General features: G+C 38.4%; 2 protein-coding genes across 4 annotated transcripts in view; both read right to left on the minus strand.

Moving 5' to 3' along the window:
* The window catches only part of ryk (receptor like tyrosine kinase), a 61,044-nt gene extending 43,557 nt beyond the window's left edge, over window positions 1–17,487 (minus strand). For both annotated transcript variants that reach the window (XM_050054949.1, XM_050054948.1), the window contains exon 1: window positions 16,817–17,487. In XM_050054949.1, the coding sequence (XP_049910906.1) occupies window positions 16,817–17,087 (271 nt within the window). In that variant the 5' untranslated portion in view covers window positions 17,088–17,487. The remainder of the gene's footprint in view (window positions 1–16,816) is intronic.
* A 5,253-nt stretch (window positions 17,488–22,740) lies between these two features.
* The window catches only part of sned1 (sushi, nidogen and EGF-like domains 1), a 40,052-nt gene continuing 38,265 nt past the window's right edge, over window positions 22,741–24,527 (minus strand). For both annotated transcript variants that reach the window (XM_050055097.1, XM_050055096.1), the window contains exons 29-31: window positions 23,059–23,146; window positions 22,860–22,939; window positions 22,741–22,768 (exon numbers count right to left, since the gene is read on the minus strand). In XM_050055097.1, coding sequence (XP_049911054.1) covers window positions 22,743–22,768; window positions 22,860–22,939; window positions 23,059–23,146 — 194 coding nt within the window. In that variant the 3' untranslated portion in view covers window positions 22,741–22,742. The remainder of the gene's footprint in view (window positions 22,769–22,859; window positions 22,940–23,058; window positions 23,147–24,527) is intronic.

A 24,527-nucleotide genomic window follows, 5' to 3' on the forward strand; every position in this document is an offset into this window, starting at 1 on the left:
ACACGGATACAGATACAAATAAAAACGGATTCTTATTTATCCCGTATAAAAAAATTCCGGGTTTACACTTTCAGTTGTTTAAACAATATCCCTGTTTACTTGAAAACGCAGAAACTGCAGTTTTTTGCTGCAATTACCATGTCAGGCCAGTAGGTGGCGATACGCCATATGCTAAACACCATAGAAGAGCGTTCTGCACATGCACAGTGATTTGTTTTCCTCTTGTCGCTAGTGATAAAAACAATGATACACTACTACACGTCTCCATAGAAATGGATATTTTTTTTAAAAACTTTCACTTTGGAAGCAGTTTTTTAAAATCTCAGTTTTTGCCGAGGAAAACGCCGGTTACGTGTAAATGATAGGTGCAAACCCAAAGATTGGAAATGCCTCCGATACTGCCTAAAATGCAGTATCAGGTATCGGCGAGTACAGCCTATGACCAATCCAATACCACGTAATGCCTCACGTCATTACGCATACGCACGCTACAGGCAAACTAAATGGAAACGGAGCAGAGTTAAAAAAGCATTCTACTGTAGCCTTTAAAATGTCTTGGATAACACTGGATAATAATAATAAAAAAAAGTTTTATGGCATTCATTCTACTATCATGTATTCATTTCTTAATATTTTACATAGAGTTTTAGGAGTTGAGACATACAACAATTCATATCCCATCGATTTTTATTTTAGGCACGGTATCGGATCGGTACTTGGTATCGGCAGATAACTAAGGTTCAGGGATCGGTATTGGGAGGAAAAAGTGGTATCGGTACATCTAGTATAAACAGGCCGTTAATGTACAAAAACATCTCAGCAACTTCCTTCATGTAAAGTTAGAAATAGTTCACCATGTTAAAAATGCAATAAAGCTAATTCATAATCATTCATAACAAGATCACTGACTTGGTGAAAACTTGGCTCAACAACAGGGAAACTTGGACATGATAATTATAGTATGACTGATGACATATTCAAACCAGATTCAGAATAAGCTGGGCTTTAAGTGCTAATTTTAAATGATCACAAGACTTGCTGGTTGCTTTATAAAATAAAAATAGTTATCAAATAGCAAAGCTTTGCTCTCAAACATCCACCCTAACAAAAGGCATTGGGCTAAAAAATTCAGCAGGAAATCACCTGACATGCCATCCCCTGTCACAGTTATCTCTCTGGAGATGCAGGGCACTTGAGAGTTATTTTTCTTGAACTCATCATCCAGGTTATGAAGTCTACAGGAGTGGGTACATGATTTGAGTTGTCCTACAGTAACCTTCGAGGTAAACACTTGAATCTTCCTGAAGAATAAACAGCACTCATCTGGAGACAGCCACTCTTCTTTACACTGATGGCAAAGATAATAGATAAAAAAAGACATAATATAACACTGCACACTAAAGTGAGAGTGAGATAAACAGTAGCAGATGGAAACCTGCATTAATTCACATTTTCTTTTGCTGATTTTATGGAAATTTGGTTAAAATTTCTGCCATATTTGGATGGAAACTTCCCTGAGTCTTTCTCTCTGGCAGCTGCACACCTTTCTTTCCAAAGGAAAGATTAGGCATAGCCAAGCTTTGGTGCGTGTCCCAACACAAATCCAACTCAAGTTTCTTTACCTCCAGCAACTGAAGAAAAGCAATATCAAAGTTTAAAAAATTAAAAAGGAAAGCGCTATAAGAATGCAGAATAAAGTCATCATGACGTAGTATGTTCTTTGAAAAGCATAACCAAAGACATCCTCTGACTTTTTACAGTCAGACAGCACCAGCAGCTCTGGTTGCAAAAATAGTCACATCTGAAAGCATCTTACAGCAAGAAGAAAAACACACATTAAGTCACAATCTCTGTGGTTTTCTTTGATTCACTTCAAAAGAAACCATACATCAGTTTCCTCTTTTATTCCATGAAGTGGCCCGAGGGCAGACGAGGATGAAGGCAGGGGGAAGGAATCTGAGTGAGGCTGTCTGCCGCTGTCCCTTTATAGGCACCTCGTTGATGGTTATTTGTTGCTTGAAGGGGCTCCTTAGTTTACTCAACAAATATCAAATGGTTTACTGAAAAAATGATTAGCAGTTCGAGGCAGCCTAACAAGTCACACGCACACCGTCTCACGCTATTTTTGGATGCTGTTTTACATGGGCAGCTTTGTGAGTACGGCCGCAGTTTGAAAGCCTGGGTTGTGCGCACAAGGTCAAATATTTTTGTACTTTTTTTTTTAGTTGAGAAAGGTGTGTTTCCTAACTAAATTAGCTTGTTTTAGAAATGCCAGCAGAGACTAGAAGGCAAGACAACAAAATGACATGGCAGTGGTCTCAACAGGATTACAGCAGAATTCAAACTCTTGTGGCGTTTACTGTCATAGGGACAAAGTTGGGTAAGAAAACATGATTGTACATTTCCAATGCCAATATTCTCATTTTAACACAAGAGCAACAATTTGGTGGTTGCTCCTGTAAAGCAACCACCCATCTTTTGTCTGAGTGCAGCAGCTCTCAGACAAAAGATGTGAAAGCAGGGGCTCCCCTATTCAACCGCAGGATCCTTGGAGAGTGGCATGAAGGAAATGAATGCTGCTGCCAATCACTCCTCACTGTTCACAGGCTCTTTTTCAAAGCCCCTGCTTTCCTTTCAGCTCTTGGGAGGAGGGGAGGTAGGCTGGTTAGCCGACATGCACTTGGCTCCTCAGAATATGAGGACGATTTTATACACTTGCTCACATTTTTGAAGACCTGGATGTTTCCATTTTTTCATGCTCAGCAAGAATTAAAGGGATACTTTGCTGATTTGTGTCATAACAACATGGGTAGTATGTGTAAATGAGCTGAGATCCCTGAGATTTGTCAGCAAAAATGTACACGTCATCTGGCAGATTTTCACTGACTCTAGGGCTCCTGCTAAAACTTCAGTTTTCACAGTTTTTGTAAGCCCGTCACAGAGCTCTTATCCGGCCCAAAAGATCAGGTCCAACCTTACACGAACCCGCACTATTTCTGTCCAAGTCCAACCAGAGCCGGACCGACGGCAGAATTTTTGGCCCTAGCCCAGTTTTAAAAAAACTACAATATCTACTGTAAAAGATCTATTCCATGTAACATTTCATTTATTATATTTTCAGGGCGCCACAGTGGTGCAGTGGTTCGCACTGTTGCCTCACAGCAAGAGGATTCCAGGTTTGAATTCAACAGCCAGCTAGAGCCTTTTGTGTGTAGTTTGCATGTTCTCTGGGTTTTCTCCGGGTACTCCAGCTTCCTCCCACAATCCAAAGACATGCACGTTAGGTTGCTCTAAATTGCCCCTAGGTTCAGCAGAGCCGGCTGTGCCCCTCTGAGTGTCTCGTGAAAATGGCGTTCCATGGCGATGCGCTGACCATGATCACCACTCTTCAATGCGTGTTACGCACATCTCTCCCCCTGCTGGGGAGGCAGAAGCAAACACTGCTAACCAAGTTGCCCTGCAGTGCCACCCTCTCTCTTTCTCTCATTTTCTGTCCTTCCCAGACCCAACCTGTCAGGTCGGGTTGGGTCCAATCAGGCGAGCTCTAGCCCACCGCCACCACAGGCTCAAAGAGTACAGTAGCGGATCGAGAGAAGGACCTGCCCTCTCTCTCTCTCTATGCAAACTAAGACCAAACTCAGATCAAACGATAAACCTAAGCAGTGCTGATTAAATATGAACCAAGATTCTGTTGCTGCGCTGCCTTTTCCTCACCTAAAATGTTTTCAAAAACATATTGTAGCTTACTGTTTAGCTGTAATACAAGATTGTTTGTTACCTGCCGGCCGCCATATTGTTCTCAGACAAGCCAAAACCAAGTCGCATTACGTCACCCACTTGCGAGAGTGTTAATTGATTTGGTGCGATGCAATTCGAGCAGTTGTTGGTTTTCTACCTCTTGAGCAAAAAGCAAATGCCACAGCCCTTTTCCTGTTTTGTCTGGTCACATTGCACCAATTTCAAAAGTATTTGTGTCTTTCCACTTCATAGATAGCCCAGTTTTGTGTAAAGACCATCTTTCAAGCTGTGAAATACTTCTTCACACCAACTGACCTTCTCACCTGACAGGCCAGTGGAAAAAATGTCCACATTGCTTCCCTGTTGGAAGTCACAATTAGTGTTGCTTTCGTCAACGAAAAGTATGACTAAATATTGTCGTCAACGAACCTTTATCACGTGACGAAAACGAGACGAGACGCAACGTAAATGGTGGTGATGTGACGATAACTATAATTAAATATATAATGCAATATTGTTGACGAATAAAAACGAGACTAAAAGTGTTTTACAAAATAAAACCTCTGCTAAAATATCTCTAAAATTTTCGTTGACCAAAACGAGACGAGATGAAATAACGTTATAATGTTTAGTCGCGTTATTATTATTATTTTGCAGTATTTCTATTTCCATCTTCTTGAAGATGATATCCATCTTCTTGGTGTAACTCTATAGTGTCAGTTTGCGTCAATGTAGCGAGTGTGACAGTTGGTTAATTAACGGCTGTATTTACATTTATTACACGGCTCTATTAAATGCTGTATTCTGATTGGTCAGTCGCGGCATTCAGAGGTCTGATATTACTGTGTAATGACCATTGCTATGTAGCCCAGCGTTGCTAGGGACGCTGCCCTGACAAGGAGATTCAGCCGTTGCCGGCAGGGCAGGGTGCGCATCGGGGTTCTATTCCCCTGTCGGGAGTTATTTTCCCAGTATTCACCGGCTCATTATACATTATCCCTTACTTATAACACCTGTGTGCGGAGAGATTTTCCTGTTATAAGTCCCAGTGATGTTATACTCTATATCAGCACTCACGGAATGCCTCTCGTCCAATCAAATTACTCGGTCGGAACTAACTGTTGTATAAATAAATATATATTTAGCTCTAACTATAGGAGCTAATTTTGAAAAGAAAATTTTGGTTTGGTTAGACTATACTAGGTACTTATACTATATTGACTGGGTATAATAGAATTGCATTACTAAAAAGAGACTAAAATACAATTTTCATTGACTAAAACTAGACTAAAATGTCATCAGTTTTCGTTGACTAAAACGAGATGAAAATAGTCATGGATTATTCTGACTAAAATAAGACTAAAATGCTCAGACTTTTAGTTGACTGAAACTTGACTAGACAAAAAAAGAGTATGAACGTGACTAAAACTAATAGAAACTAAAATGACAGTTTGACACAAAGACTAGTCTAAAACTAAAATAAAACAGGCCGCCGAAAACAACACTAGTCACAATGAAATAAAACAGGATTACAATATGTGAGGTAGTTGTAATACCAGACGGAGTTTGCCTGATTAGAATCTGTCAACAACTATAGCTGCACACAACATCCTCTTCCCACAAGCAAAGTATTGGAATAATCACTTTATAGGGAACTGCTTATTTTGTGTACACAATACTAATTTTGGTTGGGGACTGTGAAGCTATGGTTTTGCTATGACTGGAAAAGCCCAGCATTACTAAAGTGAGCAGTAAGACCAGTGACAAAGTGAGTACACCATGTAAGAACTAGAAAACAGACTCTCTCAGTGCTTACTTTCCACCAAGAAAAAATCCTCAGAGTACTGTGTTGCCTGGTCGACCATGGAAAACTGGGCTCAAAAAGGTCATTATTACAGGAGACAGCGAGTTAACGTACAGAAATCTTATTTTTACTTCATCCCTCATCTTCGTAATGATCACATGGATGGTCAGAATGCCAGGAAACAGAGAAAGAAAGAACGCTATTGTAGCCTGTGAAACCAGTGTCATAGCTCGGGTCATGGGCCTTATGAATGTAGTCGAGGGTTACCCCTGGTGTTAAGTGAGAAGTGTGATGCAGCATCTCTCACGACAATCATCATACATTTCTGAACAACCTTTAAAATAAAAAACCTTCTGGCGTGGTACCTGCTTGCTGCTTCAAACTATTCTGATGTCATTTAAGTCTTTCTTCGAGCAGAAATGCCAAAACGAATCACTGGATACAGGTTCTCAAATGTCAGGATTTGCAGATTTTCTCTGTTTTATATAATTGTAAAGTGAACATGTCTGGGTTTTTGGCGGACAGCTGGACAAAATAAGACATTTCAATATGTCAACGCGTGGCCTAGGAAACCGTGAAGGCCATTTTTCTGGCGTAGGGCTCAAAATACCATGTGCATATATATGTATGTATGTAAACCACAGAACATTAAATATAAACTCCAAACTGCCCAAAACAGGGTTGTGTTAAAGTCACCTACAACTTAACTTAATTGGCGACATAAAACTGTTCATAATGAGGTCCCCGTCTAATTATCATATGCAGGGTAGTGCATGTAAAATTTCAGCTGCACACATAAGTCTCAGCTTTACGTGCACGTTGGTACATACTGTACATTGAGCACAGCTGCCAACTCTTCATGCATCGACTCGCAAGACGCATGCAATTGACATTTTTCACACACTCTCATGCCACATGTCCATTTTCTCACACAATGAAAAACATTTATATCTGATAGTGTTGGAGCAATTAAGAGGAGAGTGACAGCACATGGACAGACAAGACAGAGCAGCAAAAGGCAACAGCAGCACCATATACAAAACTGTGGTCCTGCAAATTTGCACAATTCCTGTTTAAAAAGGGCCAGTAATTAAGTCCACATTATATGTTATACATTTCCTTGAATATGTGGCATCAAAAGAGAAGTCCTAATAGAATAACACATACTAGATTTGCTGAAAAGCTGTTCAAAAATGCTCCTATGACCATATAATAATTGAGGGAGTTTCACTGTACAGTGAAGGGAAGCTTAAATTAAATTGTAATGTCCTCATTTTTAAACTCTCACAATGAATAAATGTTTTCTTTTAGAGGTTTGCTGTATTTTCAGTGCCAGGAAAAAGGATCGATACACCAAATGGTGCCGTAAAAAAAAAAAAAAAAATGTAATTTAAGAAGTTACATGCACCAGAGCAGCGGCACAGAAAAAAGTACTTAAAGCCCTGTGGTGCTTCACAGACTCTCCACTGGGACTGAATTATATCTGTTGTTTCCTGTCCAGGACTATACTTCTTCTCTAATCTAATTTCTTTACAATCTGTTTCACTAACTATCTGTTTTAACCATTATGGACCTTCATTACACCCCAGAAATATATAACTGTACACACTGAAGTTCAGATCAGTGAGGTGGCTTCACATCTAAAAACAGAAAGTGTGATCTCGCCGGTTTTTCACCCAAATTGGAAGCAGCTCGTTCAATGTGGGTCATGCAACTGACCATGTTTTGTACAAACAATAGGTTGCAGGGATGTTTAGCATTCTTCAACTGCTGTCCAGCAAAGACTGATTCTATGGATGAAGTATTCCTTTAAGTAACTGAATTTGAGCTGGCAGCTGCAACACAATTCCAGCCCAGGATGCGGGTCTTGAGACACAGCTGATGTGGGAGCTGAGGGTAGGAATGCATGTGGAGAGCTGGGTTGAAACAGCCAGTTTACTCCCCGTTAGTCATATGCAAAAACAATCAGGGATGATGCCTGCAGTTCATCCACAGACAAACAGGCTGTGCAGGCAAAACCCTGTTTCCATTCAGGCATGACGTTTTCCTGTTCCTTACCAACCCCCTGAGAGTCACGTTGTTTGTTAAAGTTATCAGAGTGAAATCCTGAGCGGAGGGTCCATCTGCTTACAAAGCAGAGAGACCAAAAAAAAAACTCCTGCCCTGCATCTGTGGCGTGCAAAGCATCAAACAAGATAAGCTCCAGTTCTTATCTCACCTCTTACAGCTGTTATTATACACTTAATGACAAGCTTGGACTCAACGCACAAATATTAATTTGCTGACATAACAAATAAAGAGAACACACAGAGCAAACTGAAATATACCATGGATACCCTGAACATCTTCTAATGCCCCAGCAGTACAATCAGAACATCACCCAGTCCCTATCAACACCTGGTGCTCCAGATACTGCTCTGTTAAATACAAGGCCCTGTTTACACCTGGTGTTAACATGTGTCCTGGGTTATCACATCACAAATGGACAGCTCTATGCACAGGTGAGCTTGCACCCACTGCATCCTCAATGTGTCTTGGGTTCCTTGGTAAATAGAGTGGTGCAGGAATGAGTCCTAAAACCCAGATGTGGGTTAGCATTTTAGCACTCTTGGTTCACTCATCTTTAAGTCACTGGGTCTTCAGTTAGATGCCTGAAATAAGGTCTGTGGTTGACATGAGCTAAAGAGACTTTCACGTTTTGTTCCACAACATAAAATATGTCAGTAAATACCCCACTCATGAATTCTGAAGCTAACAAGGGGCTAAATGAGACTACAGAACACCATCATGCCAAAGATGACTTTACAGCCTTGTGATGGTGGCAAAGCTAATGTCATGCGACCGTGATGTAGTTCAGGCTTAAAATGTTTAGGATTAAAAAACATTTAATTGGTGCTCATTTGTGAAGATTATTTTGCTGAAGAAAACTTGTAACTATCATAAACCTTTGTTAGCAATAGAGCTTGTTTTCCAAAATTAATCCAAAATAGGGATGCACCGAATATTCGGTAACCGAATATATTCGGACGAATATTGCAAAAGAACACACATTCGGTATTCGGTGGAATAAGTGAAAAGCAAGGCCGAATAATAGCGTCGTGTTTTGATAACGCAATCAAACAGCGTGCGGTGACGGACAGAGTAAAACGTCGGCAGTGTGGCGATATTTTACTCCGTCCGTCACCGCACTCACATCTGCGACTAAAAATAGTTTTGTGCGAGCAAAATAAATCATTCATCACGCTGTGTGAGTACAGATTTCAACCAGCAGCAGAAACAAAAGGCGAATCCCGCCGGTTGTGGGTTGAACGTGGGTCACAGACACGGACAGGAATGTATTCCTGTCAAATACGGCGGCGCATGATAACGGCTTACCGGCGACGGAGAAGTCCGGCTCCAGGTGAATAACTTGTTGTCATGACTGCCCAAAAGTACCTGAACAGCCGAGCCATGGCGGCACACAGCATGTGGCGTATCAGAGGAGAAACGAGCCGTTCACATTTCTTGGTCCACAAACCTCACCGCACTGTAGGGACTGTTCTTTACTTATGAAGGGGAGGAGGGTGGCTGGTTGATTTTTATTTCATTTATTTATTTTATTTTGATCCCCCCTATTTAATCACTTATTGATGCCGTTTTTGAAGTATGAATAAGTCAATAAGTAATTTATTCCATTGAAATATCAGTGATGTATTATAGAAAAGTGATTTATCTTTTTATAAATGACAAAAGGCACATCTGCCTCATTTTTGCTGTGGTATCCTGATACTACTCAGAACCGCGATACTTTCACTGGTATCGTACCGTGTGTCCCAATATTGGTACCCTGACAACACTAATCTGGAGGGGGTTCATCTGCTAAAACTAATGAAAAACTAAAAAACGGCATTCGGTATTCAGCCAAGCGTTTAATATTATTCGGCTTTGGCCACAAATTTTCATTTCAGTGCATCCCTAATCCAAAATCCAATGGAAACGTCTTGGTGGCTTTTTGTCGAGGGAATCAGGGCGATATTAACTTCCATGTTGGCCTACAAAAAAAACGTCATTCCCGCACTACACTATCTGTCCTGGTCAACATTGAAGGACTGCCTACTCAGCTGACTTCCTTGCTTATCTGATGCCCCCACGGCTTGACTTTGCTATTTACTCTGTTGATAACCTGTAGGTAAGGTTAGCCATGTTAGCCTGGTCACTGTGTGTGGGTGGCCGGTCGGACTCCTACCAACTGTCCCAAGCATAGAGCTCATACTATCGCAGCAGCAGCGCGTGTCTCATGATGAAAAGAGAAAGAGCGGGGCAAAGAGAGGGTGTATATGCTGTGCGCAGCCCTACAATTAAACAGCATTATACTCATTTTAAATAGTTGAGGCTATAAGTGTGTATATCGCATGTCAAAGCTCCCGCCAGTTAAAACCAACGTAAATTATTCATGTAATTATTTCCAAATAGCGAGGGAAGTGAGATGCGACCACAATTGGTCACTCGAGATGCATTCTCACGCCAGGTGTTAACAGACAGACATAGCACTCCACATGTGACTGGATCAGGCAAAACGCGTGATAAAACCAGGTGTAAACGGGCTGCAAGATTCTCCAGAAACTCCTGTAAACAGACACACGCCAACTGTGGTTCAGAGAGCAATTTTAGGAGATTACATTCCTTTTTTTGTCCACAGGAAGTTGAAGGCATGTATGTCTGAGCATGTGAGCATGCAGTGCTGGTAGCAGCTGGGCACTGACACAAACTGAGAAACTGTGCACTAAGCAGCAGCAACCTAATCTGGGCATCAACAGACGGGCAGGCTGAAATCAGTGGAGGAAATTAAATCGTTCACAGGCTTTGCCAAGTGATGTTGTGACACACGTCGAATCCATTCACCATTTGAGTGTGTTACAGTACACGTCATGTCTCATCTATGCACATGATCAATCAGTTTTCATTCAGCAAAAATATGAATCCACATTTTGATTCGTTATGTCCATTAGGCTAACTGATGAGTCTGTGGTTTTGCTACACGACCTCTGCTGCAGCTGCAAACTTCAGATCTCTGCATGACTCTGCAGTGAGGCTCCCCAGCAGCATATCACTAATGTGAAGTCGATGCCAGCTTTACTTCCCTCCAACATGTTTTTTCCTACAGTTGCAACTGCATCATGGAAGATTCTGTCCACACGCATACTTTTAGCTCCGCACACGTAGTTGTCAAACATTAAGAGATTTCTCCACACGACCAGACAAGGTTTCAAGCAAACCACAAGAGAGGCCCTCGTCTGGCAGCAGAAGATTAACTATAGCATGATGGAGAACAAGAGGAACCAAAAGGGACAGAGTCAGCCCACGGTCCAACACCAGTCAGATTACAGAGAAGAGCAAAGGAGCTGAAATGTTTGTTTTAAACAGCACAATGAGTGATAGTTTAATGTCAAAGTGCCAGAGACCAAAATCAGCCTCTTCAGTTGACACAGTAACAAGCTGGCAGCGATGACTAACTCAAGTTAGCCAACACAGATTCCTGTTCAAAACCTGGACACCCCTACACATTTTATCCTGGACAAATTGAATCGAGTCCAACCACATCACATCTGATTCACTAAAAGATGATGATGCATTCATTTGCAGCAGCACATTAGTCAGTTTGGAAAGCTGCAACATCAGCTTCCTCCCTCCACAGAGACATCACACACTAGCACTTCTACCCGTTCATTAAACCGTAAAGTGGCACTCACATGGGAAATGACTGGCTCCAAACTGCACCCTCGACACATCTCCAGTAAACCCAAAATTAACAATTTAGGAGCAATGCATAGACTGGCTCAATCCCACTGGCACCAGGAGGACACCTACACTAAAGAGCAGCCACATTGAGACGTTAAACTTCTGTATATTCTTTCTGTATATTTTGAAGGTCTAGAAAGTTTTTTATTTCACCTTTATGTAAAGTAGAGCTGCAATAATTAGCTAATTAAACTATTTTGTTAATGGAATAATCATTTCAGTATTTTTTTTTGAGCAATTTTTCAAAAGATGTTTCCTATCTCAGACACAGGTGTGTTGGAAAGTATCGCCTGAGTAATTTTTAAAGCCAAGACAGTCAAACATTTGGTGGTTTAATGCTTCTTAAATGTGAGAATTTGATGCTTTTCTTTGTTATTATATAAGGTAACAACAGTATGAGATTTTCACGGTGCGATCTCAGAAAATATTGTGATTTCACAGTATCACTGTATTACAGAATTTATATTATTATCAGTCAGAATGACCCTTAAGGGAATGAAAACAGAAGGGTTATCTTTAGCTGTACAAAAGTTGTATTATAATTGAAACTTGAAACCTTTTTTTTCTATGGAAGTATGTACATAAATAAAGTCTCCCTTTTGAAAACGACTAAAATATAGTTGACATTTTTTCTAATATCAAAGATAAGCAAATGGACACGATATGATAATTAGGGCTGCAACGACTATTAAAATAATCAGTGACTATTTTAGCAGTCGACTAATCAGTTTGAGTCATTTTTCATAGAAAAGTACTATAAAAGTACCCCAAAATACTCTTAATGTAGCTTCTTACATTCAAATATTGGCAGCTTTACACACTCTCCCATGACGGTGAACCAAAACCCTTTGGTGTCAGTACGAAACAAGACCTTAGATGACATAGTTTTTGGGTTTGGGAGAGACAGACCAACATTTTTCAACATTTTAACACATTTTTCGATAAATTAATTAGTCGACTAATCGAAGAAATAAACGACACGAGTTGCAGCCCTGATGACAATCGTCAATCCACACGTCACAATATACCTTAAAACCTGAATATCGCTGCAACCCTAGTCATAGGCCTATATGATAATCAACTAAAATGCTTTGATTTTTAGACTGTTAGTTACAAAATAAAAAAATAAAAAACATTTGCAGACACCACCACGGGCTCTGGCAAAGAACGCAGGATGTGTTTATTTTCTCCAATTTTATTGACAAAACAATGAATCAATTATTGGATAGAATACTGGGCAGATATAACGATTATGAAAACAATACTTAGATGCAGCCCTGGTGTGTTTTATTTGAATAATTTCTTAAGGAAAAAAAAGTCAAAAACCTCTGATTTCAGCCTCTTAAATGTGAATATTTTCTGGTTTATTTACTTCTCTATGACCGTAAACTGACTACCTTTGGGTTGTGGGACAAAAACAACAAATCAATGAAACAAGAAAATAGGCTGGAACAAATTGTTGGAGGATGTGTGGCTCAAATTAAGCCAACCATTATCATTTATTTTGGGACTGTCCAAAACTTTTGTCTTACTGGTATGACATTCATGAATGTCTGGAATACATATTTCAAACTATTATTCCATTTCATGTCCTGTCAATGTATCTGGGTACCATGGCATTGTACACCCAATCGATAGCAGATAGATATTTAATGAGCATATTATTGATTGGAGGGAAGAAAGCGGTGACAAGGAGGTGGTTACAACCAAACGCACCAACACTGGAAGACTGGCAAAGAACTGTTCATGAAATCTATACCATGGAGAGACTGACGTTCCCTTTAAAACTACAATCAGAGAAATTCAAGAGATGGTGGTCATAATGGATCAAATATTTAAGCTCGCGGAGATCAGAACTGCTCTAAGTACCTTCTTACATGATTTGAAGTACCAGAATATGAACTATTGAGACGACTGAGGAAGAAGATGCTGCGAGTAGATCTCCGTAGAAAAATGAGTGATGAAGGTTTGGAAAAGTGTGACATCCTTTGTTCAGATGTTCTTATTTGGAAATTGTAAAATGAAAGAGAGCGCAATAGATGGGAGAATATGTTTTGGTGCAATTGTATAAGGGATATATGCGTCACATGTTATTGCGCATGTTTTTTGTGTGTGTAATTGCACTGAAAGGATTTTGTATGTCTCTCTCTGATAAAAATAAAATTATAAATAAAATAAAATAAAATGAAACAAGAAAATAATCAACAGATTAACTGACATGAAAATAATCAATAGTCGCAGCACTAATGTACAGTAAAGCTCAAATACAAGTGGCTCAATATGGCCTGGCCCAAATCACACATAAGACTTTGCATCTTGTGCGGCCACATAATGAACTCCAACAGCACAATGAACACCCTGGACCACACTCACCTCCCTGCAGCTCACTTTATAAAACCTAACTCTGACACTCAACCAGTCATCCCAGCTCTGGTTGCTCTTTTAATGTATGGCTTAGTCACTTCCCCCTTTCTAAAATTCCTGATGACACATCAGCATACCTTTGCTGATGCAGCCCAGCGTCCAAACACACAACAGCTGTGAAGCTGCTTCAAGCTTCAAGCCTGTTTTCTTAATCATGGAACTTTGGGGTTTTATTGTGTGAGATAATATTAAATAATATTTAAGATCCAAACATGATATGATATGATATGCACAGTATTTGTCATGTATTACATCTTAATCACTGTAGTGGTGCTAATATCAACAGCACGGCTCATACAAGCCAATTGCTGCCCACATGTCAACTATGTCTGTGATAGTGTGAGGTCCATTTAATGGCAAACGTTAATTTTATGTACACACACAGCACGAGGCATTTTAAATAAGAAGTGGTGTTGTTTTCTTCCGTTATGTCATCATTACTTCGTCATGACAAATTTGCAATTTCTGACGATAAATGTGACTTTTTCATTTATTCATCATGGCTAACTTTGCAGATTTACAGCATAACTTGTGCTTTTTGGCTCAAAGTCACACACTGCACTGAGGGCCAGGGAGCATTTACAAATTAAGATGGACTCATGTTGTATTTAACACTACGGCTGCTCTTTAAACACAATGAGTGTAGGTTGTAATGTTTGACTGCAGTGCAGATGTGAGGGACACACTGACACAACTGCATCACAACACTTCTGCACATTCCTTCAACAATATTTCTGCACATAACTACCACTTCTTAAAGAAAAACCTGCACCACTCTCATTTTTATTCAGATATATTGTCCCTTTTTACTATTTTTTTTTGTTGATTTATTATCATTATTTCTATTCTACATTTGTCTCTTGATTTTTGCAACACTTGTGTTTATCATTACTTTCATTTCCTCTTAATATGCAGTGGTGGAATTTAACGAAGTACATTTACTTTAGTACAATTCTGAGGTACTTGTACTTTATACTCGTATTCCACTACATTTTAGAGGCAAATGCTGTGCTCTGTACTCCAGTACATTTATTTGACAACAATAGTTACAAGCTACTAATAAATTATATTATTGTGGATTGAGCTATCAGCACAGCAGTATATAAAACAGTTGTAATCAGCTCCAACTTTACCACCTGCAACAATGACACATTAATGCATCAAAAACTATGATCAAATTATCTAATATATTATTCTGAAATGATCCATTCTGCAGAATGAGTATTTTTACTTTTGGCACAAGTAAATTTACTCGAGTACTGTACTTAATCACAATTTTGAGGTACTTGTACGTTACTTGAGTCTTTTCTTTTCATCTTACTTCATACTTCTACTCCACTACATTTAAATGAATGACAGTTTTAGTTACTAGTTACTTTACAAATTTACGTTTTTAATTAAGAGTTTATAAAATGTGATGGTTCATATAGGCCTAGAGTACAGCTGAAATATGTTAGCACATTAATTATAATAACAAGTTGATGGACAGAAATATTTTTGATCACTTCAGTCATTTTTATATTGAAAAAATACCAGTGAGGATTTTTTTTGTATTATGTACTTTTACTTTTAATACTTCAAGTGCATTTTTCTGCTGACAGCAACATACTTTTACTTCAGTAACATTTTCAATGCAGAACTTTTACTTATACAGTCCTGCTTAACACTTTTACTTAAGTAAACGATCTGAATACTTCTTTCCAACACTGCACTTTAGGGCGTATATTTATGCTAAGCTTTTGCAGTACTTTTACTTGTAACTGAGTATTTTTACAATGTAGTATTAGTCCTTTTATTCAAGTAAAGGATCTGAATACTTTTTTCCACTGCTGCCTTTTAAGTATATTTTGATGCTGAGATTCTGAATGCAGGACTTTTCCTTGTGACAGAATTACTTTAGTGTGGTATTAATACTTTGACTTAAAGTAAAGAATCTGTATATTTCTTCCACTGCTGTACTTTATGTATATTTTGATGCCAAGACTTTGCAGGACTTTTAGTTGGAAGTCATTTTAGTGTGGTGCTATTGCTAATACTTTTACCTTTTTACTTTTTTCCACTGCTGCCTTTTAAGTATATTTTGATGCTGAGATTCTTAATGCAGGACTTTCCATTGTGACAGAATAACTTTTGTGTGGTATTGGTACTTTTACTTATGTAAAAGCTACTTCTTCCACCACTGCCTTTTCAGTACATTTTGATGCCAAAATTTTGCAGGACTTTTACTTGTAACAGAGTATTTTTACAATGTGGTTTTAACACTTTTACATAAGTAAAGCATCTGAATATTTCTCCAACCGCTGCACATCAAGTATATTTTGAATGCAGGACTGGTAACAGAGTATTTATACAGAGTGGTATTAGTACTTTTACTTAAGTAAAAGTTCAGGCTACTTCTTCCACCATTGCACTTTAAGTATCTTTTGATTCTAAGATTTTCAATGCAGGACTTTTACTTGAAACAGATATTTTTTACAGTGTGTTATTAACACTTTTACTTAAGTAAAGGATCTGGATACTTTATTCCACTGCTGCATTTTAAGTATATTTTGATGCTGAGATTCTGAATGCAGGACTTTTCCTCGTACCAGAGTATTTTTACAGTGTGGTATTAACACTTTTACCTAAGTAAAGCATCTGAATATTTCTCCAACCGCTGTACTTTAAGTATATTTTGAATGCAGGACTGGTAACAGAGTATTTTTACAGATTGGTATAAGTATTTTAACTCAAGTAAAGGATCTGGATACTTCTTTCACTGCTGCAATTTTAAGTATATTTTGATGCTGAGATTTTGCAGGACTTTTACTTGTGACAGAGTATTTTAAGTGTGATATTAACACTTACAGAGTGGTATTAGTACTTTTACTCAAGGCTCTGAATACTTCTTCCATTACTCTTAATGTTTAGGTTAAGCACCAATACTCCAAAGTAAATCCCCTGTGTGTGTGTGTGTGTGTGTGTGTGTGTGTGTGTGTGTGTGTGTGTGTGTGCCCATCTTGGCAGTAACCCTGACTCAGTCACTGGTCACAAAGTTTGCAGACAGCTGACTCTACATGCAGGCCTTCTTACCCAGCAGCTTCTTCACCTCCTCGACGCTCATGTAGATGTTGACACTCGGGTTGTTGTTATTGTTGCTGTTGAAGCCAGAGGTGCTGCTCGGGTTGGCCAGGCAGCCGGCCCCCTCCAGCAGCAGGAGGAAGAAGAAGCCCCCGAGCCTCCACAGCACCGAGTGTGGCCAACCTCGGGACTCAGGCGGGCTGCCAGAGCCGTGAATCACCCCCAACATATCAGTGGCCGTCGGTTGTTCTCGGTGTTCCCCACTCGCCAACTTCTTTCTCATCCGTATCTGAAGTTAATCCCGGGAGGCAACATTACGAGTTACTTTCCGCCGCAGCGCCACTTTCCCACTCCTTTTTCCACTAGCCTGTTTTTTGTCTTGTCTTGCTAGCTGGGAGCAGGCTAACTAAGTTAGCCGGAGCAGGCTAACTTTCGTCGGGTCGTGCTAACTAACCGTCCGCGGTCAGACTGTCGGTGAATGTTTCAATGTTAAGATTTACGACGTTTTCCCAGCACACAAAACACACACCGCCGCATCGAGGCGCTTTGATTTGAACAGGCGGAAACGAAAGAAGGAAAAATGTGTCCTAAAGTAGCAGAGAAGCTAATACATCCAGCTTTCTCCCTCCATGGTCTGTCTGTCCTCCCGTCGCTTTTTCCTCCTCACTATCTCAGTTTTCACTCGGAGCAGGAGGGGGGGCAGCCAGGAGTGGGATGCTGCCTTCAGGGGCTGTCGGAAATATTCACACCCAACCAAAAAAGGATTGAACCAGTTAGAATATCGTACAGTATAGTACCAGTGTTGAGGAGTAGTAGTTTGAATTCATTTTTGTACTACATTTAAATTTGCATAGTGTTTGCATTTTTTTGTGTAATTAACCACATAATTTACAAACAATTTTGACCCATAAAAGGAGAGGAATTATTTTTTAAATTGTGATTTCACCATTACTTCCCTATTGTGGTTAACCCATCTTTTGATTTAATAAGCAATAATTAGCAATACTCAAATCTTTGCAGCAACACCCATATCCTCCTGTACTGAAGCGTATTGCATTCACTTGACAAATTTAAAAAAAACTGTTTTACTGAGTATTTTTTTCTGTTTTTCTGTGTAATTAAAAGCAATAAAACAACAGACGCTGTGATGAGAGCTCGATATAATGGAATATATATATATATATATATATATATATATATATATATATATATAATGGTTTACTATTTTTGGGTTTGAGACACGAGGAGATACTCTTGTCTTTAAGTCATATAGATGGTGTTATCATTAGTTTGTCGACTTTACGCAGGCACCAGTCACTTGCAGGTGCCAGGTGGGAGCTTCTCGTGAGATTTTGAAGTATCTTGTCTCCTCATTCAGGAAAAAAAATTACCACGAAAAACAGAAAAAAATTACCACAAAAAAAGAGGAAAAAAAATACCCCGAAAACCAGAAAAAATAGCACGAAAAAAACAAAAAAATAAATAAATTACTCCGAAAAACAGAAAAAATTACTCTAAAACTAAAACGGGCCTTTTTTTATTTGTCAAGTGAATGCAATACGCTTCCGTACTCCTGAGACCCTGTGTCCTCATATGAGGACATCACATTTTGGATTTACTTCATCTTAAACTTCATTCTTCTTAACTTGGACCTGTTGTCCTCATTCGTGGACACTTTTTTTGTGCCATCTAGTGGTAGTGGGACCACAGTACACTAATCCATGTAAAAACAAGATGCCAGCCATCTCTGCCAAGTCAGTCTGCAGCTGATCCCGATACAAATGTGGAGACGGTCCAAAACCTGATCACATTTTATGGTTGAAACTTGTTTATTTAATATCAATAATGTTTGTAGTTCAGTTTGGCAACAAATTTTAGCAACAGTAATAAGCTAAGACACAGTTAATTAGGGAGTACTTGTTCGAGGACATCCAGACTTTATTGTTGTCTCGTTTGAGGACATTGGGACTTAATTATCATTGACAATGTTTTGTTTTTTATACTTATCGGGTCCTATTGATCCCAAATAGCTAGGAGAAATTAAACAGTCATACCAAACAAAGTTAGTGTCTCAGGAGGATATTTCAGGCATTTTACACGGTCATAAATCTGAAAATACATGGATGTAAACTGCAGCTTGACTGGTTGACGCACAGAGGAGTGTGTGCTACATCTGATCAGGTGCCAAGTAGTTAATTAAACAAGCAAGTCAAAAGAAAGACAACATAATCATCCATACAATCGGAAATAAATAGTGTAAAAACATTTTAAAAAAATTAGCTTGTATCAAGCTGTACTTTGGATTGCACAATTTAATAAATAGGAGATTGCACTTGGATTGATGGACACTGTATATAAAACCAAAGCCAACATTACTTGCACTTTTTCTGAACACGGGTATTTTAATTTTTGGATTTATGTAGGACCTATGAACAAGTGGGCACTCTGCAATAAACTCAAGTGACTGGCTTTTTTTTTTTTTTGCTGGTGAGTTTTTTGTATTATTATTTTTTGTATTGGTATTTGTTCTTTTTTTAATTTTGCGATTATGTTTAATTCAGTTCAAAAGAACTTTATACATCCTGAAGGAAATCGTTGTGCCAGAGAATGATTCATTACAGTAACAACAATTAATACTCATTAAAGAAAAAATAGTAACAACCAGAACAACCAGTGGGTTCCTCTGGTCAGGGTCACACGCTGGGCCCAGTTTTTAAAACAATAGGTTGTCAAATATCAGTCAAAATATTCAAAATATACAAGATATAAAGTGAACCAGTGGCTGAGAGTTACTAAGAGTTACTAAGAGTTACTAAAAATGAACTAAAATGGTTGAAAAATGTACATCAGAAATCAGTTGAATCAAATCAAATTCAGTCTTATGATACACATTAAGTCCATTTATTTCACATCCAACCTTTAGCACTTCAATGGGAAGGGTTGGTAAAAGGCACACACAGCTTGGGACATTCCGAGGGTCATTGAAGGCAGCACAGAAACCGCAGGTCTGGGGAACAAGTGGGGAATAAGGGGTGATTATCCTCAACATGCCAAAACTACTACATAATGAGAAACAAGCTTTTTAGAGGCAGAGGGGCGTAATTTGACAGAGGCCGCTGAAACTAAGACATCAGCTCTGAAATTCAAAGATACAATTCTATTACTTTTAGTTTGTGCTGGTTTCAGGGTCAGGTCAGTGGTCTTCAATCATGGCTCTCCAGTGATATGAACAGAGGGAGGTACTGGGCCCTGCCCTTTAACCTGGGTGTAAAGCTGCCTGTTTCACCAGTCAAACTAAAACTATTTTAGCTAGCTAGTAGTTTACATCTTCAGTGTGATGGACACTATTCCTTCTTTAAATAAACCATTCAAAAATAATAAACTGTCTTTCAGTTAAACTTTTGTGCATTCAGTGAAACTGGCTTTGGTCTGACTTCCCTCCTCGTGATAAACTATAATTAATATATTTCCAGCCAGGTGATTTTTGTGATGTCTAAACTATCCGGACCATTATTTGACAATTGAGATTACTTGTTTGAAAAGAAAATATTTATCAGGTTCCCACGACAGCTCAGTCACCAGAAGGATTTTTTGGTATTGTACGTTTCTGCAAAACACAAAAACGTTACATTTGAATGTTTTCTATGTACCTTAACAAAGTTTCTAAATTGATGTAGTAGGTGGGCCGACTTTTTCATCTAGAAGTGCAGGGGATGTCATCGCTGTGCTTTTTAGTGACATGTTGCGTTTTTCAAGCTGCTTCTTTTGCGACCCATCACTGTTTTTCCAACAACTATTTAGGCACCAAACGTGGGTGTTTTGTAGTGATCTGTTGCTGGTTTTCCAGCTGCTTCTTTGATGACCTGTCACTGTATTTCCAGTGGCTTTTCAGGCACCACGCGCAAGGATTTTATCAGTGGCTTGTTGCTGATTTTTCAGATGCTTTGAAGGCACCAAACGTGGGCATTTTGAAGTGACTCGTCACTGTTTTTCCAGCAGCTTTTTTAGTGACCTGCCACTGTTTTTCTACTGACTTTTATCCACTAAACATGGGTGTTTCTTAGCAACCCATCGCTGTTTTTCCAGCAACTTTTTAGGCCTCAAATGTGTTTTTTGTAGAAACCTGTCGCTGGTTTTCAAGCACCTTTTTAGTGACCCATCGCTGTTTTTCCAAGTGGCTTTTTAGCTACTAAATATGGGTGTTTCTTAGCTACCCATGGCTGTTTTTCCAGCGACTTTTTAGGCCTCAAATGTGGAGTTTTGTAGTGACCTGTCACTGGTTTTCTAGCATCTTTTTTAGTGACCCATGGCTATTTTTCCAGTGGCTTTTTAGGCACCAAATTTGGATGTTATATTAGTGCTTGTCACTGATTTTTGAGTTGTTTTAAAGGCACCAGACATGGGCATTTTAAAGTCACTCATCGCTGTCTTTGCAGTGGCTTTTTGTAGAAACCTGTTGCTGTTTTTTTCAGCAGCTTTTAGGCACAAAATTTGGTAATTTTTTAGCTGCCCGTTGCTGTTTTTCCAGTGCCTTTTTAGACACCAATAATGGTTGTGTTTCAGTGACCTGTCGCTGTTTTTCCAGCAGCTTTTTTAGTGACCTGCCACTGTTTTTCTACTGTCTTCTTAGGCACAAAACTTGGGTGTTTTGTAGTAAAACATAGCTGTGTTTCCAGTGGATATTTAGCCACCAAACATGAATGTTTCGTAGCGACCCATGCTGTTTTTCAAGCAACTTTTTTAACAACCAACTGCTGTTTTTCCAGTGGCTTTTTAGGCATCAAATGTGGATGTAACTTGTCATTTTTCCAGCAGAGATTGTGCCCTAAAAACAGTTATTTTAAGCCAAAACATGGACTTTTCCTAACCATAACCAAGTGATATTTGTGCTCAAACATAACAACACCTTAACTGCAGCGTTGTTGAAATGTTAAGTTTCAACGTAGCCACTACATAATAACATTTAAATGTAACATATCTGTGGTTTGCACAAACATACGATGCCAACATTTATTGTGGCGACCGCGTTGCCTACGCATACATGTAAAATGGATGCTGTAATAAGACATTGCTCACTGTTTTAAGATGAAATCCATGATGCAAAAATAAACCCAAAAAGACACCAGAAGCACGAAACATTTTAACATTTTTATTATTAAAATATTCACCTACAAAATGGCCTATAAACACTATTTACAGAAGAGCGAGCAGTGATGCCTGCTAAGACACAGAGAAAGATATTTATACACAGACAATACTGCGCACCATTGTCAGAGGAAGAGATAAATTTCTGGAGTGTGGAGAAAACATATATTTCCCATCGTCATTATCAGGAGATCAGGGGGGCGTGTATCAAGAAAAGATTGGAACACTCTACAGTTATTTCCCTGAGGGACAAAACCTGCAGCTGAATCACAAATAATAAAAACCTCTCCTAATGTGTCAGCATGGACATGGAAATGAGGTATATAAGGTCTCTGATGCAGCACAGTGGACTGCTCACCATTAATATTTGCATACATATGTGTTTGTACCAAAGATCAGTCACCAAACGTCACAAATGATAAATGATCTGGACCATTTTTTCATTTGATTGACTGAAGTCCTCTCATGAAGCGCAGCGCTGCAAACACAGCTCTCAGGAATGAACAAACACAACCTCATTTTCAGATGAATGATGGATCTGTTTCTAAAATGTTACAGTGGGTTCTGACAGCACAAAAAAATGACCATAATCAGTTACTTCAAGTAGATTATAAACACCAAAATTGAAGTTAGGTTTTTTCACATGACAGTGACGACAGTCCTTTCATCAGTATCCAAGTGCTCTAGAAATAAAAGAAAGAAAGACTCATTTTAGGAGAGTTGTTATGAATCTTGTGAGCTTCTACAGCGCCTAAAATATCATTATGTTGATTGTGTAAAAGAAAACAAACCTTTATTGTTGTCTGTTTATTCTTCTGCCTGTTAAGAAAGTTAATATCAGCGTGTGAAAAGAACTGCATTGGTTTATTTGATGAACTTCAACACTGTTCAGACAGCTTTTTGAACTCACTCTGACTTTTCTTTGGAGGCGTCGGTTCACAGATCTCTCGATAACAAACATCCTGCTGTACTTTGTACGTCCTTTTGTACCTGTGAAGAATAAAACACGGATCCATCAGTTAAAAATAATCCCTGCTTTTCTTCAGCAATTTAGAAGCTTAAACACCACATTTATCATGATGGGTATCAGCATGCCTGATGTGACTTACAGGTAGTGGCACACTCCACCCTCCCACACAGGCACACTCTTGGTTTCAGAGTAGAGACGGGTACAGGGGTGCGGCACTCGTTGGCACACTGTAAACAGCGGGTCACACAACATGAGGTATGAATGTTGGAAGTACTGTCAGCAGGGAAAAGTCTGCTGGATGGTTTAGGAGTGGTGTGGGAAGGAGCTGGGCCCTTCTCTCTGGCTGATGGATGGTTTTAGGAAAGGAATGTTTAAACAATCTGACGCTGGATGTTTAGGTGAAGGAAAGGACTCAAGAGGGGCAAGTGTGTCCAGTGTCTCCTCATACACCGCTTTATCAACATGTGATCATCAGTAAAATCAAACTGGTAGAAGATATAGAATAAATAGAATACATTTGTTAATTAAGGTGAAAAAAGATGCTTTAGGGAAGCTAAAATGTAAATGCTACCAAGACAAATTATTTTATGTTAAACTGGGTATAATTCTTTGTCAGCTATGACTTTTCCCATTCATAACAATTACATTTAAAAACAATTCTGTTTCTCAGCAGATGTATCCAATACAGAGTCCACTAATATTCTAAATTGCCCATTATAGCAGACTGATGGAGCATGTAATCCTACTGTATTGATATAAAGTCGACAGTCTTGCATATGATAATTAAGGTATTTAAAAAAAAAATACTGCTAATCAGTTGCACACATTTTCCTCTGGAACATTTTGTAATTTTTTTTTTCATAAAAAAACTGAAGACTATGGAGGATGAAAAATGACAATAATGAATAAAAGAAATAAGATTCATAACTAAATATGGAAATAAGTAAAGAAATGTATAGATAAATACATAAATAAACAAATCAATACATAAATAAAATAATACATAAATTCATAACTTAATAAGTATGGAAATAAATAAACAAATGTACAAATAAAATAATAAATAAATAATTATAAATAATATTAGATATTATAATAAATAGATAAATGCATAGATAAATAACAGGAATAAGATAATAAAGGAACAAATAATAAATCAATCAATAAATAAATGCCAAACTAAATAAAAAAAAGAATATATGAATAAATTAATGTTGGAATAAATATGGAAAAATAGATAAATAAGTTAATAAGCAAATAAATAAAAGTTAATAATTAAACAGGACAAACAAATAAATATCTTAAATTTGTTGCTACATTTTTGTGCAGCAATATTTCTGTATTTCTGTGTCTGTATGTTAATGAGGTAGGAGGTCCTACCCACCGCATCTAATTTTTTTAAATTAATGCATTTATTTATTGATTTACATATTTATTTATTTATGTATACATTTATTCCTGTATTTGTTTGGAAATTGGTTGTTCCAACATGATCTATCACTCATAGTCCTTCAGTAAGGCCTTGACTTTTGATTTTAGGAAAATATAATTCAAGCTGCTTTTCATAAAGTAGAAAACAACAATCCGAATAATTATTTCTATGAATGC

This window comes from Epinephelus moara, chromosome 10 (assembly GCF_006386435.1).
Source record: "Epinephelus moara isolate mb chromosome 10, YSFRI_EMoa_1.0, whole genome shotgun sequence".
NCBI lineage: Eukaryota > Metazoa > Chordata > Actinopteri > Perciformes > Serranidae > Epinephelus > Epinephelus moara.